Source organism: Zalophus californianus, chromosome 4, assembly GCF_009762305.2.
Source record: "Zalophus californianus isolate mZalCal1 chromosome 4, mZalCal1.pri.v2, whole genome shotgun sequence".
Lineage (NCBI taxonomy): Eukaryota > Metazoa > Chordata > Mammalia > Carnivora > Otariidae > Zalophus > Zalophus californianus.
This window is the reverse complement of record NC_045598.1, coordinates 58,845,574-58,864,781: the sequence shown is the minus strand read 5'-3', so window position 1 is coordinate 58,864,781 and position 19,208 is coordinate 58,845,574. Positions and strand designations below refer to the sequence as shown.

The following is a 19,208-nucleotide window of genomic DNA, read 5'->3' as shown; positions in this document are numbered from 1 at the left end:
AACAGTTCTGAGACCGTTCTTCCACCACTGATTAAGACTGGGGTGGCTGGTATTGGGGATAATATTCATTTAGCCTTCTGAGCTTTCTGGGCAGACTTGGTGACCTTGCCAGCTCCAGCTGCCTTCTTGTCCACTGCTTTGATGACACCCACAGCAGCCGTCTGTCTCATGTCACAAACAGCAAAACGGCCCAGAGGAGGATAGTCAGCCCTCTTTTTTTTTTTTTTTTAATAACCTAAGTCTTGTCTGTACAGTTTTGTTACCCCTATGATGACTTTATCATCCCAGGCCAGGGAAGAGGTAAAGGTAAATATATGAAATAAACGAGAGCATTTCAACTACTGGGAAATGGAAAATACATGTCCATGTAAGACATACATACAAAATATTATATTTAAAACTTTGGGCCAATCAAAATTGAAAGTGCACTAGTCCAGTTTGCATTCCCTGATTTAGAGCTTATAGTTTGTCATAAAAATCACCAAAATGAAATAAGAGCCAAGTAAGAAGATCATAAGGGAGCCCTAAATTAAGTCCTTGAAAGTGCACAACAGGGGTCCATTCAACTCAAATCAGAGCATTAACAAATGCTTCAGGGAAAAGGTAGCTCTTATGCTTGATACCAATGAACAGTATTTCCAAACATTGCAAGAAGTCAAGAATAATCATAAGCAAGAAAGAACATGGTCAATGTAATGTAAGCATTGTGTGGAGAGGGTTTTTTTTTTTATGCCTTGAGGTACAGGATGTGAAATCAGGTGTAATAGGAGGTAGGGTTAGAAATGCATGTTAGGGCAAGACTTGGAGTATTTTAAATATCATGATAATACATTTAGTCTTGATTCTATAGGTTTTGGGAAGCCACTGAAGGACTTTTCAAGAGTAGTAAAAGTATACATCCCTGTTTTCATAAAATGTTTCTCAGAGCAGTTGGGTGGGAAAGATATAAAATATGGTTTAAACTAGGGTATTAGTTGTGCAATTAAAAAGCAAGAGAGGAGGGGCCCCTGGATGATGCAGTTGGTTAAGCATCCGACTCTTGGTTTCAGCTCAGGTCCTGTTCTAGGGTCGTGAGATCTAGCTGTGTGTCAGGCTCTGAGCTCTCAGTGCTCAGTCTACTTCAGATTCTCTCTCTCCCTCTGCCCCTCCCACTCATGCAATCTCTCTCTCTCTCTCAAATAAATAAATAAGTCTTTTAAAAAAAAACAAGAGAGGGTAAAGTTAGTATTTATATATTTCAGTGATTGATTAGATACAAGGAAAGGACCATTTGAAGATAATTTTAAGTTTTCCAGCTCAGTAATAAGGTAAATGGTGAAGTCATTAACTGAAGCTGGGAACATAGGAAAAGAGATTTGGGGGAGATTGTACTGAGTTTGGTTTAGAACATACTGAAATTAAGGTGTTGATACTGCATACACAGTCTACCAATAGACAGCTGGATTTTGGGTGTGTTCTTAAAATTCATAGCAATATTTCCAAAATAAAAATCTGATCTCATCACTTTCTACTTAAATCCCTTCAAGGATTCTTGAATGTCCCTAGATGAAAGTTCTAACATCACAGTATGGCATGGGAGGCCTTCATGTTCCTGCCCCTGTTTACCTCTCTGGCTATCTTCCCATTTTACCATCCCACAATAGGGTTAGAACTGCCTAAAATATTTTAGTTCACAAACTGTGACATGGTCTCTATCTTTAAGGGCTTTTCATATGTTGGCCATTTTGCTTATAAACCCCTTCCACACACACACACCCATCCTGGCTACCTTTGGCTGGCTGCCTTCCATTAGTCCTTTAGTCTCAATTCAGATATCACCTTCTCTCAGTAAACTACCCAGACCCCTTTCTGCTTGGAAAGGAGTCTCTCCAATTGTACTCCCATGTACTTACCTCTATCAAAGCACTTTTAAAAGGATACTCAACTTGTTTACTGGTCTCTCTTCTAATCTATAATCTACCTGAGAGTGAGGGCTTTGCCCTGTTCACCATTGTGGTCCCAGCATCTAATATGGTGTTTGAAATACATTCCGTTGCAAGAATGAGTTGTGACCTTTTAATCATGATGAAGGAGAACCATTCGCATTTTAATACATTTTCAAATCGAGAAGAAAATATTAGTACAAAATTCATCGCCTTAGATTGCAGGACATGGTAAACCCAACACCTAATTGCAAAACAGAAGCTGGTTTCTGTTGCTCAGTTCTGACTTTCCAGGATTTCTTTTTGGTGAATATGATCTCTGCAAAATGGTTGTGTTGGTATATTGTAGGAGGAAATTTGACATTAAAATCATGGGCACTTTCATATTAGAAAAGCAGTTCAAGCAGAGGGGAGAAATCTAGTCATAGGCCAGGTTGTCAGGGATACAAGACTCACTGCAGTCAGAGGAGGACTGACACCTGCACTATAGCCTTTGTTTACTTGATGTAAAGTTAAAGGCAGTATCCTCCCTGTGTGAATCAAATTGTCGCAAGTAAGGCAGCCCAAAGGTCTCTAATCTAAAATTATTAATTTCATTAAAATTGATAAAGTAAACAAGACATACATTTTAAATAGCCTAGTAAAGTCTAAAATCATTAAAATGTCCTAATATATTATAATACATTAATTTATTCAAATGTGCAACTAAAGATAGATACCCCTTGGGGCTGAGACATTGATGCATGATATTCTTCAGTCTGTTCCCAGGAATAAATGATATCATGTTGTATTCAAGCCTTAAGTACCAAGCAACACAGTAAACCAATATGTTGCTATAGCAGCATGTTCACATCAGTTTTCATTTCTCTCTGGTATCTAGCAGTTCTTACTCCTCCTTCTTTTTACTTTTATTTTTTTTGTCTACCTGCACATCTGAAAAACCTAGATGAGATTGATAATACACATGTAATTGAGACTGAGTTTGACACATCTTGAAATCACGATGCTCTGATCTTTTCAGTCACTCTCGTAGATCTTTCCTTTGAAAATAATTTCTTGTATTTTCAATATTTAATATATGGCTGCCATCTGAGAGGAAATGTATCTGTTCTAAGAAACAGACCCTATCATTGAACAATAATAACACTTATCATATTTCTAGTGCCTACTGCATTTATGTGTGTGTGTATAGATATTACATTTTATATATTTAAAAACCATTCTTATGTCAACACTTTGAGATTGGCTTCAGGTTTTCCATTTCCCAGATGAAAAAACTAAGCAACATAAAAAGGTGAAAACATAATTCATTCAGTCAAGCATTCAATAACTACTTACCATATACCTATTAAATACCCAACATTATGCTCCATGCTTAGAATATAATGAATAGCAAAAACTAGGAAGCTTGCCCTGATGGAGTTGCATGCTAATGGGGAATATGGACAGTAATCAAAAGTCATGCAAATATATGAAAACTTGTACCTGAAATGGTGTGGTAAAGAGAAGTTTTTGATGTGCTGATGATTTGTCCAACTCAGAAAGGACTAAGTAACTCCATAACATCGCTAGGACTTGAACTTTAGAGATAATTTTGAACTTATTTAAAATTATTGCATTTTTGCCACTCATCTAGGTTATGTTCTTTTTCTGCCATTCTTGACTATATTCCACATATACACTATGGAGAGAGATTTACTACAACCCGAATATTTAGTGAACCTAGGGGAAGAAAAACAAACAATAATCAATGCTGAAGGTATGTGTTGTCTGGCATGTAGTTTGAGGAGGAAACAGGGCAAGAGACCATTTTCTGCTTCTCATCTTGGGACTGTGAGTAGCCTGAAAGAGTGACTCCATTGGGAACAAAAGACAGCTGCTGTAAGAGACTGATGGGCATGGCTAAGCCCCACATAGGTAGTTAGAAGTCCAATGCGCTATCCATTGCGCCACGGAGCCACCTAGCCCCACATAGGTAGTTAAGAGGCCTCTGGTCCAGGAAATCTGCAAATAGCTGGCTGAAGTGAACCCTACTATTTTTTTATTTTGTATCCCATTAGATTCACACCATAGGTTGGATCAGGCTTTCCTGGTGCAGATACCACATGTTACTTGGTTATTTAGCTCCACTGGTTCTATTCCCTGGCTTAACTTAATTTTCTTAAACCACTCATGATTTCTGCCATGTCTTTCCAAACTTAAATACAGTGTCCTGGTTTCTACTTAATGATTTAAATACCAGTTATTACTTGGGACAATACCATGAGTCAGAAGTTCTGGATTTGAATGTCAGTTGTACCACTTACCAGATGATAGAAGATAAATTAACTTAATTTTTCTAAACTTCTTTTTTCTTCTCATCTGTAAAATGGGACTAGTAATGTTTACTTCCTAGGGTTGCTATGAAGATTAGTTGACATACATTTGAAAGTGCTTAAATGTTTTCTGAATGTCAGTTTCCCACACTCTTCACACCAAACTATTTTGTACATTGAAATTCTTAAATGTTAGATTACTTCAGTCATAAGTATGTTGAGAACAGCTATTTTCCACATACATAAAGCATTCCTGCTTACATTAAAAAGACTAGAAATACAGCCATGATTCAGAGCCAAAATATATGTAAGCTAAAATACTGTCATTGAGAGAGGCATTGAGATGTGTTGTACAAGGACCTATATGCCACCTCAGTGTCATCTTCACATTTTTAAGTGTAGCCAAGGTCCTTAGATAGAAATGTGTCCTATTTGTCTTTTCCCCCCTTTGGTTCTTAAGTCAGTGCCTTCAGCATGGGAGGTATTTAATCATCATTTGATGACCAAATAAAATTTCATTTCCATTAATACCATATCACATGTGATGTTTTTATCATCAACCATGACTTTTTCTGAAGCTCTTCTTTTTGAGTTGTATCCTTAGCTCATACCACCTCTTGGAATTGAGAAACCTGCAATCCAGTGTTGGAAGTAATGTTCCTTTTCTTAAATAATTCTTATGATTCACGAACTACCTTCTATCCCCTATTATCTTCCATCTCTGCTGTGCTACCACCCAAAGATCAATTAATAAGACCATAATAATCTTATCCAGTTATATAACATGATATATTATTAGCATATTTCCTTTAATTCTAGTCTGATAAAAGATCTATTATCATTTGAGAACACCTCTCCCACTCCTATTTCAAATTAATAGTTTAAATGTTGTTGTCTGATAACGCTTATGTATGTTTCCTATATTAGCAATGAAGTATTTCAGTGACTATTTGCACTTGAAAGCTTGTTTCTCCAGATATTTATTGTTATTCCTGACCTGGAAAGGCAGATAGTAAACAGTAGTCCCAAAATGTGTCATGAGGCTCGATTTATATATAAAATGAATGAGGTCTGGTATAGCTGTTTATTTTTGCAATCTTAACAATCAGTGCCAATGGCTTTGTGGTCAGTTTTGCTATTGGATGTTGCAGTGGACTCTTCTGTCCATCCTAGTTACTGTCGGAGAGAGGCTATGATTGTAAATTTCATGAACATTTCGTGAGTCCAATATATAAGTATCCTTAGTTATTAGTATGCTTTCTATGTGGTACTTCTTTCTGACTGACACTTGAAAATGTAAGAGCCTATTCTAATTCAGAACTAGTTAGTTGGTCAGGCTGTGTTATTTATGAGTTGCCTGCATCATCTACTGGCAGGGCAGATAGCCTGCAATTCACAGATTTATGATGCATTAATGACAGGCAGAAGGAAGAAGAGTGAGGGCAATTGTCCTCAGTATGTGCCTTTGTCCATCTAGGCTACTATCACAAAATACCACAGATTAGGTAGCTTAAAAACAACAGAAAGTTATCTCATAGTTCTGGAGGCTGGAAGTCCAAGATCAGGGAGCAAGCGTGGTCTGGGGAGGGGCCTCTTCTGGGTCACAGACATCTTATTGTATCTTTACGTGCCAGAAGAGGCTATGGGAGCTCTCTGCAGCCTCTTATATATAAGGCACTAATCCCATTCATCATGGTTTCACGTTCATGATTTTTAAGCACCTTCCAAAGGCCCCACCCACTAATACCATCACCTTTGGGGCTTAGGTTTTTGAAATATGAATTTGGGGAGGACAAAAACATTCTGATCTGAGTGGTATGGAACAAACCACCATAGGTGGTAGAGGGTAGAGATCAGTAAGGTCCACAGTAATAGAAGGATCTTATAGCCATAGGGTCCACTGAAAGGTAAAAATGCAAAAAATAAAAATGCTCAGGAATTTCTAAACAAGCACCAAATGCTGCTGATCTACTTCTGAGGGAAGGAATACTGTATTTAACCACTAATTCAACAGAATTGTTTTCTCTCTTTTTGGGGGGAGAGACTATAAGAAAATATTTCTTATTCTGTAATTTAAGTCAATACAAGAATGATTCTCTTAGAACTTGAAAGACTTAAGTATTTAGGGAAAGGAGAGAACTCCAAATAAGGTAATATTCTGGATTTAGTTCTCTGGTTTTATTGCAAGGTATATTGTGAACTATTGCTTGAGTTGTCACTTAAGATTTCACATCACTGATTTAAGGAAGTCTGGTTTCAAACAAGTCTGGATCTGGTTATGAAAAATTCTGGGCGCCTGTGTGGCTCAGTTGGTTAAGCATCTCCATTCGGCTCAGGTCATGATCTCAGGGTCCTGGTATCGAATTCCGCATCGGGCTCCCTGCTGGACGGGAAGCCCGCTTCTCCCTCTCCCTCTTCCTGCCACTCTGCCTGCTTGTGCTCTCTCTCTCTCTGTCAAATAAATAAAATCTTAAAAAAAAAAAAGAAAAGAAAAATTCAGTGGGGTCAGGGTCCTTCTGTTAATAGGCTGATATGTGCATGTTTGAAAGCTATCAAGAATTTTCTTTAACACAGAATAACAATTTAATTTGTCAAATATATGTTTTTATTGATAAAAAATGATTTTCTTTACAGAAAATATAACTATATCCAGCCATTTTTGAATAAAACTCTTTCATAAAGAAAAAACAATATCATCAATTAAAGAACTCTTTTTTTTTATTTGTTTTTAGTCAAAGATTGAAATTACATTAGGGACAGACAAGCTGAGACTTATAAGTGTGTTTCAAATTTCTATATCCAGTAACTAAAGGTAGAAGTATTCATCTTAACAGGGTCCCCATTGTGACTAAGATAAACTCAGTTGCAAACACCTGTTTGTCTGATTGATTCTTCTCTTCAGCTTGGACCTTCTGAAGGACCTCCAAAGATCTTCAAAGACGTGTGTTGCCCAGTCAAGTCCCTAATCACCTAAGCATAGGACTCATCTTTGTAGCAATGACAATTTTCAGAATTGATCTGAATAGCTGAGAAAGCCCCTCACCCCATGTACCCTCAGGATTCCTGCAGGAAAATCACAGAAGTACACCTCCAGAGATATATACTGTCTCGGAAGTCATTCTCCCTCAAGGTCAGCTTTGGAAAGTCTGTCTCAGCCATCTACTGGGTAAAGATAGGTTCTTACAGGGTATTTGAGGAACTGGCATTTTGAAAACTCCCAACTGTAGAAGAAAGTAAGTTTTGGACTTCTCCATAATCTCAGAAAGGTAGCTTCCTTTAAAGGGAAGTACATCCCCCCAAGGAAGATAACTTTTCTTGTTTATTGGCCATCATCATCACTTGCCAGGCTGTGGGGAGCTGCAGGAGTATTTAGCACTGCTGTCCCAAGGATGTGCCCCTCTGGTAAGGATGCACACAGCAGCGCCGGCCAGAGGCCAAGAATGGGTCTACACATACAGAGTGTGGATATGCTGCATGACTTAGCAACATCTGGGGCTTTGCCTTCAGACAAATTGAAGGGCAGAGAATTAGAAGCCAACTAGAAAGACGGCCTGAAGGAACATAAGCAAATAATGCTGTCAAGTTAATGACTCTTCTGCCTTGAGATTTTCTCCCTAGAGTCTAGCCAAATGAAGACCCTAACTAATTTCTTCTTCATTCTTTAGGAGCAAAATGAATCTCAGTTTTGGTAGGTGGGGCACAATAGGGATTTAGTAGTCCAGGATGTTGCTGAGTCCTCTGGAGAATGTGTCCAAAGCGTAGACATGGGCAGATAGATTTGAGTCATAACGCCAAAGCCCTCTGGACAATGAAGCTGTGGATTTTTATATATAGTGTATACTAATTGGTTAAAAATTAAGTTATTAATGTGATGCAGGAAAATATGCAATAATCAGGATGGTATTTTCGCATAAATGTTGGTAAATTTACAATATGAGACGGGAGTAAAAACTGCCATATTCTTGATATTTTATGCCCTATTTTCTTGTGTCAGAGTTGCAGATCATTAGGTTTATTGCTCAAGTTAAAGTTTTTCAATGTTTATTTAACTCAAAGTTTTATTAATCTGATTTAAGTTTGAGTTTTGGATAAGTCAAATTCAGCTATTACATGAAATATAAGTAATTCCCAGGGTAATCAAGCATGGCTGCTTATTTTAATCTGCATGTAACTACAGTATATTTTATCTAAATTCAGATGCAAGTCACATGCATCTGAATGCAAAGGAGTTCAACCTAAACTCTCAGGGGAATGCCATTTATTAGCATCTTCATGATTAAAGAAATATTTAGTACTAAAACTTGAACATATTAAGAAAGAAAAATACCACACCATTTGGGCTATGAGCTTATATAGCCCATATTGTGATCAGCACATCTTTTCTTCGTAAACTTTGGGGCTAGTTAGGGAGACGTTATCATCTGGTTGGCATCCTCATTATTTCAGAATTCGTTATTTAGAAAGAGAATTTCTTGAGAGGGCTTACCAATCCCTGTGTTGTGGGGATGTCACCCCAACTCTGTTGACTAAGAACTATTTGCTTTTTTTTTTAAGATTTTATGTATTTGAGAGAGAGAGAGAGAGCAAGAGAGAGAGCACAGCAGGGGAGGGGCAGAGAGAGAGGGAGAAGCAGACTCCCCACTGAACAGAGAGCCCAACGGGCTCAGTCCCAGGACCCCAGGATCATGAACTGAGCCAAAGGCAGCTCCTTAACTGACTGAGCCACCCAGGCGCCCCAAACTATTTTTTTGTATTATTGAGTGCTATGCAGGACTCAAATACAAAATAAAGTGTGTCCACATGGCCCTGCCTTTTGAGGAATTTAAAGCAATTCAATTTATTTGGGTTGAAAAGACCCATGTGCCCAGAAACAGCTACAGAGAACAATGCAAGAATGTGACTTTGGTTTTAGAAATCCCACAACAATTTAGAGAGAAACATGCAGAGAGAGAGAGAGAAGGAAGAGTCATTTAAGGAGCATTAGGGTGGGCGAGATAGGACACAGATAAACCTGAGTGAGGAGGGAAGGATCCAGCTAGCAAGAAATACAAGGAGCATATGACCATTGGATGCAGATCTGGAAAAGAGTGAAGCAGGAGTGGGCATGGCAAGCCCTGAGAACAGAGACACTCTGCCAGTCTGTTGGAGAGTGAGACCTCTGCTGGTAAGCCCGGGGAGAGATTGTTGGGTAGTCAGGGTGGAATCGGGGAAAACTGAATTTTATATTGAGACCCAGAAAAGTTAGAGAACTTTCCCAGCCACATTCCTAATATGTGGCCAAGATGAGACCACTTGAAATCCTATTCTCAATGCTAGGCTGCTGCATTTTTTCTGGGTTTAACAGCAAGTCACCTGTCTGGGCCGTAAGTAGCTGCAGCAAAGTGGTGTTGATCCCAGACTCAGAACCATCTTATCACAGTTGTGGGGTTAACTTTCATGGGGGTTATCCAATAATATCTGAAACGGCCTAGAGATATCCCAGCCAACTTTTCAGAAACCATCAGTTTGTGTGTTTTTAATAAAATCATTATATTTAATTTGCTTTGCTCTTTCTCAACTTTAACAGATGAGATGCCATTGCTGTAGTGTGCTTAGTTTTCTAAAATACAAATCAGTGTATGAACAGGACATGTGGAAATCTAAATTCAGCCTGTTGTAGAGCACAAATCATCCCATTGTAACAATCTACAGCTGTCAAACAGCTTCTCCTCCCTGATATCTACTAACGTAAAGAAAATATAATTGCATTATATTATCACATTATATGCTAACATGAGTGTGGACAAAACTGTGTATGGGTTGCCATGACAACCCCAGTGAAGCTAAAAGTAAAAATGGTATTCACGATGCCTGTTTACCTAGAGTTTATTTTGTCTTCTAGGCTCTTCAATGGCCAACAAGGAATCATTATTCAAAACTTTAGCACAAGATCCATTCTCACTGTTACCAATGTGACCCAAGAGCACTTCGGCAACTATACTTGTGTGGCTGCCAACAAGCTAGGCACAACCAATGCGAGCCTGCCTCTCAACCGTAAGTAACACAGTGTTGCCAAAATGCTCCCGGGGGCCCCTTGGCTCCTGACCATCAGCAGAGATAAAACCTGAGAATGGCGTATGTTCATTTTAGAACTCAGCCTGATGTGACACATCCCTTACACAGAGGAGACTTGGCCCCTAAATGGTATGGGTGTTTGAGAATTTTTGAATCTCTACTGAAGTCTACATGTGTTTAGAAAAATGTCTTAGAGCTGAGAAAAGGGAAAAATTACCTGAATAATAGGACCCACTGAAAAATGTCTTCTGACTGAAGATGGTTTGGTGGGCTTTTGTTTTTTTGTTTTGTTTTGTTTTGTTTTGTTTTTAAAAATGTGTTACATTATCCTGAAGCATAGGTTAATTTTGGCTGAATTTACTCTTGATTGGTTTTCTTTAGACATTCATCTTGGAATAGTGAGAATTTCACATGACATATGTAAAATGAAAGAGTAAGTAAATGATCATGGACAGAGTATTTTATCTATATAGATTTTTTACTAAAAACTGTATTTGAAATGCAACTTAAGGTTTTGCTAAAATAAATACTATATTTCTAATGTATCTTGGTTCCTAAGGACAGGAATGAAAGAGGAAGAACAAATATGAGGATTAGTTGAAGGGAGTGAAACCCAAGCTGATGTTTTCTCTTACAATTACTCTTAGTGCTTTTTAGGAGCTGAATAAACAACACATTTTCATAACCATAAAATAGTCCTAGTTTTGAAGTGGAGTATTTCTCAAAATGTTCAAAGATTAGGCAGAATATACTGTCTTTTCAGTTCCACAAACTTATCTGAATCATCCTTATCTTTTATAGTTACTCTTTTTATAGTAAGCTGACATACATAGATTTATGTTATCATCCTGTGATATTAAGCTGTTTCTGAAAAATGTGAATATTGTGTAATTCATTACAGACATCATCACTTCCATTTTGCAGAAGTAAGGATGGGATACATAATACTTCTACTACTTAAAAATGTAAGAAGTTTCATGATTTATGAACTTGGAATTACCACAATTTAAGTACTTCTGATGTTAAATAAAATATATTAGTTGTTAGTAGAAAATAATCATTTGAAAAGGATTTGCTCTATATACTTTAAAAACAACACATCACTTATTATTCCAGCTTAATATTACTCAATATTTCTTAATACCCCCACTCTGAAAAACACTGCTTGCCATGCAATACCATAGTATAATAAACTTGCTTAAGTTTCTTCCATGAGGATGATTTATTTAGTGTAATTATGAATAATATAAACCATTAAAAGTATTACAGAGCAGTGTGAATTCCAATTTAATATAAATATTGATACTTCTTTGGTATACTATTAATATTTTAAATATTCAAGAACCTGAAAGAATAAATGAATTAAAAAGACAAAGTAAAGAAAAATTTAAAGCTTATTAACACATTAACTTTTTGCTATTTAAATTTCTAAAACACATTCTGATTTTTGAAACTGAAACATTAATGAATGTGACAAATTAGGAACAAATGTCACTTACTTAAGTGTTTGTGGTGCTCTGGCAACCTTAACACAATCATTTGGAAATAATGCACTGCTGAAAGGGCTTCTAAGCATGGTGTCTTCAGAATGGACTGTAATCATCTCCTTTTGCCACTGGCTTCCTGGATATAGAGGTGCTGTGAAATACTAGCACAATTTGATTAATTTGTCAACAAAGACATAATAAGCAAATCTTATCTGTAATTATGAGCATAGCCCTAGAAGTCTGAAAAACGTCTATATATTCAGAATTCTTGTATGACCTCATTTGAAGCTCTTACTTCACTGAGCATCTCTGTTTTGTACAATAATTATTTGTATATGCTTTTCATCTCTCTCCACCAAATTATGTTTGTTAAGAATATAGGATCAATACCTGATTCATTATGTTATCTCTCATATCACCAAGCACGGTGCTTGCTATTTAATAGGTAATCAATAAATCTTTAGGGAATAAATGAATTTGTTAAACATTGAATAAGTAATTGAATGACTAATGAATAAATGAATGAACTGGGTTTTAGATGTAAAACATGTATTTGTGATCTCTAGATATGCAAGGCAATAGCAGGAGGATTACAAGTAACACTTATTGTGAGCTTACTGTAGACCAGATACCATTCTAATCTCTTTATATGAATTTGTTCATTTAATTCTCATGTGATCCAAAGAGGTAAATTCTATAATTTCCTTCTTACAAATGAGGAAACTAAGATGAAGAAAGATTAAAAGTATGACCAAAGTCAAATGGTTAATAAGTGACAAAGCAAAACCCTAAATCCCTAAGGTCTTGCTCCAGAGCCCAAGTTTTTAACTCTCACATTTCCCTGTCTCTTACTATCAATGTAAAAGCATCAATGGAGTGAAAGATAAATTGTATCATTTGCAACATGGTCTTCCAAAGCTAAATCCTATACATACAACATATTTGTCCTTCTTGTGTTTTTTATCAACTTTTTAAAAATAGTTTAGGGTGCTATTCTTCAACATATAAAACTTTTTAAAACAAGTGTTTAGATGTAAACAGCATATACCAGATATCAAATTTAAGTATATGAAAGATGAATGGGCTCAATGTTTGACTGAAAACTTACACAAAAATGAGACTCAGGGTTATTTAAACACACATTTTTATGGCATTTTAAATCTCTTTGGATGGTACAGTTATCCAACAGAGGCATTGTGAATCTACAAACTGTATTATGGGGAAAGTCACCTTTCTTGAAGTCCACGTGATGCTAGCTGGAAAGTGCACTATGTCACTTGAGAAGAGCTTTTGTCAGCTCTTCACAAGGTCTATGAATGGGAGAGTCTTCAACCTCTAAATTGATCCAAGACTAGCAGCTAGTCCTAAGCTGATCTAGTATTGGCCTATGACCAGACGTTAAAAACCTATTGCTGAAGATCAGCCCTTCCTATAGTTAAGGGAGTGTGTAAAGCTAGCTTGCCCATTTTCTTACCCAAGAGAAAATAAATAGACTCCAAAAAGTCTGCCATTTGTGTACATGGTGATATTTGGAACACGCCATGAATAAGAAAATTTCCATGTTTTCATTGTTTGTACCCTGATAGTTCATACACTCAAAGACAGGGTTATCAGAAATGTGAGTTGCTAGTGTAGTGTTTATACATAGCAAACACTCAAACTGATTGATAATAGCTTTCTAACAGAGCTTTAGCCGTTAGGAATCAGCTCCCCATCCATGACTACTTAGGATAAATTTTGGACTGATACAGTCTACTTCTGGTTTGTAACAACCTGCATTTCCTAGATCATCAAGAAGACAGAAGGCAAGAAGCTATAATTTAGAGCTTTGCTATAACTAAGACCATCAAAAAAAAAAAAAAGAATTCATTCTTTGGTGTGTGTGTGTGTGTGTGTGTGTGTGTGTGTGTTTCACATAAAATGAGTCAAGCAGGCCTTGTTTGAATCCCAGTTTTACTCCATATCAGTTATGTGTGACTGTTGTGAGCAAATGCCAAAGCCTCAGTAAATTCATTGATAAAATGAGGGCAATACCAGCTCCCATCTATAGGATAAAAATTAAATGGGATGATGCATGTAAAGCAATTATTACTCAGCCTGGAATAAAATAAACAATAAATGTTAGCCATTGTTATTATATTATATCCCCTAAGAGCACTCAGTTCACAAAGCAATATATAGATGGCTGACCTTATTTGTTGACCCAGTGCCCAACACGTTACTATGGGTTTAGATGGTAAACTGTCCCTGGCAAGCCAGGGAGAAGGCAGGCAAATCTGAAATAATGTCCCAACTCTAGCTCATAACTTAACCTCATCCTTGGTCAGTGCAGGAAGCAGGCTTTGTGGTACTAATTCCAGATTAAATATGATGTTTGCTGCATAGCAATTCAGACATCTAGGAGATTCAAAGAGTAAAGGCAAAACTAAAATAATTATTCTATTTTCAGTGTTAAATAATTTATTCAATAGCAACCTTCATTCATCATATAAATATTGACTGCCTACAGTGTACAAAGCATTGTACTCAATGTTGAAAAGAAAAGAATTAATTGATCTGGAAACCCATCCTCAGAGAATTTCAGATGAATGAGAGGAGAGAGATAAGAAATGGACAACTGTAATGCCGTAGAGGAATAGTAGCACACTAGGGCAGAGAAGAGGCTCTTAATCTGGTCTTGAGATTGTCTGTCACCCAGAGTAGGTCATATCACTCTGAGAAATAGAACTAAGATACAACTCAGAATACCATTTTAGCAACCATTGTGTCACTTTCAAAGGCAGAAGTTTGCAGAGTTCGTTCAAGAACAATCATGAGCACAGTGTACAGTGGCACAAATGAGAGAATGATCAACTCAGTCTCAGTGACTGAGGGTAAGCTGTAGAGATGACCCTTGAACAAAGGACATGATAGGATTGAACCCAGGCTCAAATGGGAAAGGGCTTGGGAGTGGGAATACTCTAATATGAAGCAGCTACTATAAAGACATGGCAGTATGAAACAATCTGATACATTTGAAGACATGGTAGTATCTTTATATGGTTAAGAGTAAAAGGTGGGAGAAGAGAGTATTGAGAGATGACTGGACAAGTTGGTAGAATTAGGACAGGAAGGGCTGGAGATGAGCTTGGACTTTATCCTTCTGGTTTTGGAGAGTCATTGAAGGATTTTTAATAAAGGAAGGATATGAACAGATTTTCTTTCTGAAAGACATTCTTAGGTAATGTGAGGCCTAAACGCAGGTATTAGACTGACAAGAAGATAGCTGCAAAAAAAAGAGGGGCAGAGGAGAGAGAGAGAAATCAGGAGAGAGGAGTTAATGACCAAATGTGGAGAGAATAAGAAAAGAACTATAGGAATCCAGGTAACTCCCAACATTTAGTTGGGTAAGATTAACCAGGATAGAACATGAGAAGAGGATTAGCATTTTCAGGTTTGGGGAGAAGGTAGAGATTGAAAGAAGAAAAGCGACTTTAATTTTAGAGATTTAAAGAAGAAAGTGCCTCAATTAGAGGCAATGTTCAGTAGGTAGCTGGATGTAAAGTCCAGAATGGAGATGTGATTTGGAAGTTATCAGAATGAAAGTGGTCATTTCAGTCATGTATAGCAAAAAGCTGAGCAAGGACCAAAAACCAAGTAAAATCAGCAGTGAGCAGAAGAGTGGAAACATTCTGTAGAAGCACGTGGATTCAGTGTGGACAGAGATGCCAGAGGAAGACCAGTGTCATGGAAGGCACAGGAGGAGACTCCTTCGAGAAGAGTGTTGATCAGCAGTGTTCAATGCTACAGCAGATCAGAAAAGTCTGAAAATCAACCACTGAAATGAAGAACACAGGCTGATGATCTGCCTTAACACTTTAGCGGCTCGTCTGAATTGGGCTTGCTTTATGATTAATAGGTCCAATGGCCGTGTCTACATCAACCACTCCATGACCAGCAACGTCAAAGATGCAGGACATCAGTCTTTGGTGATGCTTCTTGTTCTGCAAGCCTCCCTCATTCTCAGTTTGTTAGTCTCTTTTCTCACATTTTTCTTCAGTCCCAGAGAAACGAGAAAGAACTGATTTAAAATGATGTCACCTTAAACCCCTTTGCCTTCCATGGCCTGCAGGCTTTCGGCTATAATAGTAAGAGGACTATAATTCTAAGCAGAGATGTTAGTAACTTCATCAATAGAATTACTTTAGGTAAAGAATATATAGTTTCTCAAGTTAGGGGAAAGCAAAATTTATGTTAGGAAAACTACAGGAAACCTAGTATACAATGAATCCCTCACCTTCTAGATTATCTGTCCAGAAATTTCTGAAATATAACCTGCAATGAAAACATCTGTGTGTGTGTGTGTGTGTGTGTGTGTGTGTGTGTGTGTGAAAGAGAGAAAGAGAGAGAGAGAAAAAAAAATATCTGTAGATCAGTATAGACCAGCCTCAAGGAGCAAGTGCTTTAACAAAATTAATAATAGATGACAGCATACCAACTATTCATAGCAAAATTCCTTATTAAGTAAAAAATTTGGGATTCAGAATTATTTGGGATTTTATATTATTTTTCAGTTGTGTTTTTTGTTTCCTGAACATGAGCTACTGAAAGAGATGATTCCTTTAAGTCTTCCCCTTAAAGAATGTGAACTGAATGATCCCATCCTACCATCTATGGGTCCAATTCATCAAATTTACACCATTATTTGATCATAATTTAGTAACCAATAGAAGTCATTTCTATAGGTAAAATTTGTTGTATATGCTTTGTTTTCCACCTTCTTAAAAAAAATAGATATTCATTATAAGACACAAAGAATCACAATCCAAAGGGAAGTAAGGAAAAAGAATTAGTTAAGAAGGAAAAAAATTTAGCCACATAAACAAAGTGCTTAAAATTCACATAAGTTTGGTTTAATATACCTTTTTCTCCAGGGACCTAATATATGAAAATATTTGGGACAAGTCAAGCTTTAATATTAATGGAGTCTTTGCGTACAGGCCTACATAGATAACAATAATACTGCTCCAGTGTGTGGGTGCCAAATTCCTCTTTCATGTGTTTCCAAAAGTGGGGGGTGTCAAATCCATTGCTAGAATATAGGTCCTAATGATGTGAGAAGGACTTCTCTCCTTTTCTTGTGTGTGTGTGTGTGCGTGCGCGCACACGCACGCACACGCACATGCATTTATTCAAGTAACAAAGCATTTGCCTCAGAAATATTACACATAAAATATTCAAAGGACTCACCAAAACTTTGTCTTTTCCCTGCCTTAGCAACCCTGTGGAGAAAATAATGAAGTTCCAATTTCAAATGTTTTATACAATCAGTGCTATTTAAGTTTCTGGAAAATCTCCTTTCATGTTAGAGGATATTTCTTCCCAGTCTGTTTAATTTGATGGACACCTTCTTTTTGAGATTAAAAAAAAGAGTCAGTAGCTGGTATCCAAAAGGAAAATGGAAGAAGCTATTGGAGAAAGTAAGAATGTGGCTGGCAAAACAGTTTTTCCTTGTTTAGATCCAACTGAGGCAGGCAAACGTTATTTTTTGACTGATTTGTTGAATATGGAGCCAGCTGTGCCCTTGCAAGTAATATTTCAGCTCTCTGCTTGCTTCAAATGTCCCCACATGCCAGTAAGCAAATGTATGGGCTCTCTGTTACTTTTGTGTATTATAATGAACCCTGATTCCATGTGAAAGGTGATACCACAAATTTGAATGATTCATATTTTAGATTGAAATTGATCTCCCCTCCTGGAGCTTAAAAGAGATAGGAATTTCATTTTGGTTGAAAGAGACAGTAATAAATTTAGGCTTGGTGATTATTGAAGACAGTGTGCTACGTGAGCCAACTAGCTTTATCCTCACAGCTTTAAGATGTTAATGGAAAGCCTTGCCTGGATGTTCAAGTAATAAATATTTGACAAAAATTAGGTTTGCAGTTGTAGGTAGACTTTGATATAGCTACATCAACCTATTGAATGGCACTCTGCTAAACTGAAATACACACATACATAATCGTCATACACATCATGGAAGTATACAAATTTGCTGAAATGCAGTATGAGGGAAGCAAGAAGACTTTTTCCTCCCTGACCTTATTCCTAGAAGCTTTGTGTGTTCTCAAGAAGCTTTTTTTTGACACAATATAGTCAGTCAGTGCCATACATGAGAGATGATACCCAAAATATTGAAGTAGTCAGAATAACTGTTGGAACCTAAGGTGCTCCAGCTCACCAAATCTCCACTAGTAAGAGCCGAATAGAAATGCTAACAGTGCTTTAGCTAGCCATGTCAAATGACAGAACTTTAAAGCTATGGTAGTCTCAGATGTTACCTAGTTTTTTGCCAACTTTTTAAAGCAATGGATTCCTTTCTTTCCCCAAATAAAACTTGATGCAAGACCTTAATATATAACAAAGATAAAATTGGAGTTCATTTGGTTGATTTGGAGGTAAATGTGGAAAATTCTGTCTTTTGCCTCCATATCACACTACACAGTGACCCTGAGGCCCGTCAAAAAGCCACAGAGTTGCACGAGATTCGGTTTGAAAACTTTCAGTCTCGACCAGTTCTTTCACTCTGTAGGTGAGGGAACTCAAAGTTGTATATTGTCACAGCAGATCTAAAGCTAGAACTGGCTTAGTTTTTCCTACGCTTGTTCCAATGCTCTTTCCACTACACATGCCAACCACTGAAAGCTTTGGGAGCAAACAGATCTGAGTCAAAGCCGTAGTCCCCCATTTGGGATGTTGGGCAGTTCTCACAATCCCAATCTTTAAACTTCAGTTGTCTCATCTATAAAAAAGGGGAAATAACTTATTTTTATCCTGTTGTGGTGAAGATCAAATGATATAGGATATGTAAAATAGCTAATTCAGTGCCCCATTAAATGTCAGTTTCCTTTTCTTTCCTCTCCGGTACGGATGATCCAAACACTGAAGCTCAGTCTCTGTAACCCCAGTAACTGTGTAACTTTATCTCACTGGATATTCAAGAACAGCACTGGTTCTTTAATTCATTTATTCATGTACTTATGTATATTGCTATGATACTGTCTCTTTTATTAGAATTGTTAATTAAATCAGCCATGCACATAGGCATTCACTTGTAATGATGAAAAAAAAAAGTGGTCAGGCTGATAGAGAGGGTTGTACAAGATTAATTACTCTAGTGATGTGTTTCTCTCAGGTTAAGAGGCAATGTGACAGCTGCATCCTCAAGCCAGTGAAGCTATACATACATCCCCATGGTTGATAAAGGGTCAGTAAATGCCAAAGGGAGAATGCAGCTTTGGTATTTGCAGTTGTCATTGATCAGCCCTGAAATGTAGCAGGTTTGTGGGAATTAGGTACCAAAAAGATATTGAAAAATCAAAAGGAGTTTCAAAATTAACCATAAAATAGTATTAGGGGTCCTAGCCTAAGAGACAGGCAATTTAGGTTCTTGC

General features: G+C 37.2%; 1 protein-coding gene across 2 annotated transcripts in view; it reads left to right on the top strand.

The window, feature by feature from the left end:
- NEGR1 (neuronal growth regulator 1) overlaps nucleotides 1-19,208 on the top strand; it is an 857,231-nt gene that overhangs the window by 670,639 nt on the left and 167,384 nt on the right. The window contains exons 6-7 of one of the 2 annotated variants that reach the window (XM_027620504.2): nucleotides 10,119-10,270; nucleotides 11,193-11,256. In XM_027620504.2, the coding sequence (XP_027476305.1) occupies nucleotides 10,119-10,270; nucleotides 11,193-11,221 (181 nt within the window). In that variant the 3' untranslated portion in view covers nucleotides 11,222-11,256. The remainder of the gene's footprint in view (nucleotides 1-10,118; nucleotides 10,271-11,192; nucleotides 11,257-19,208) is intronic. The other variant, XM_027620493.2, reaches the window with a different exon arrangement.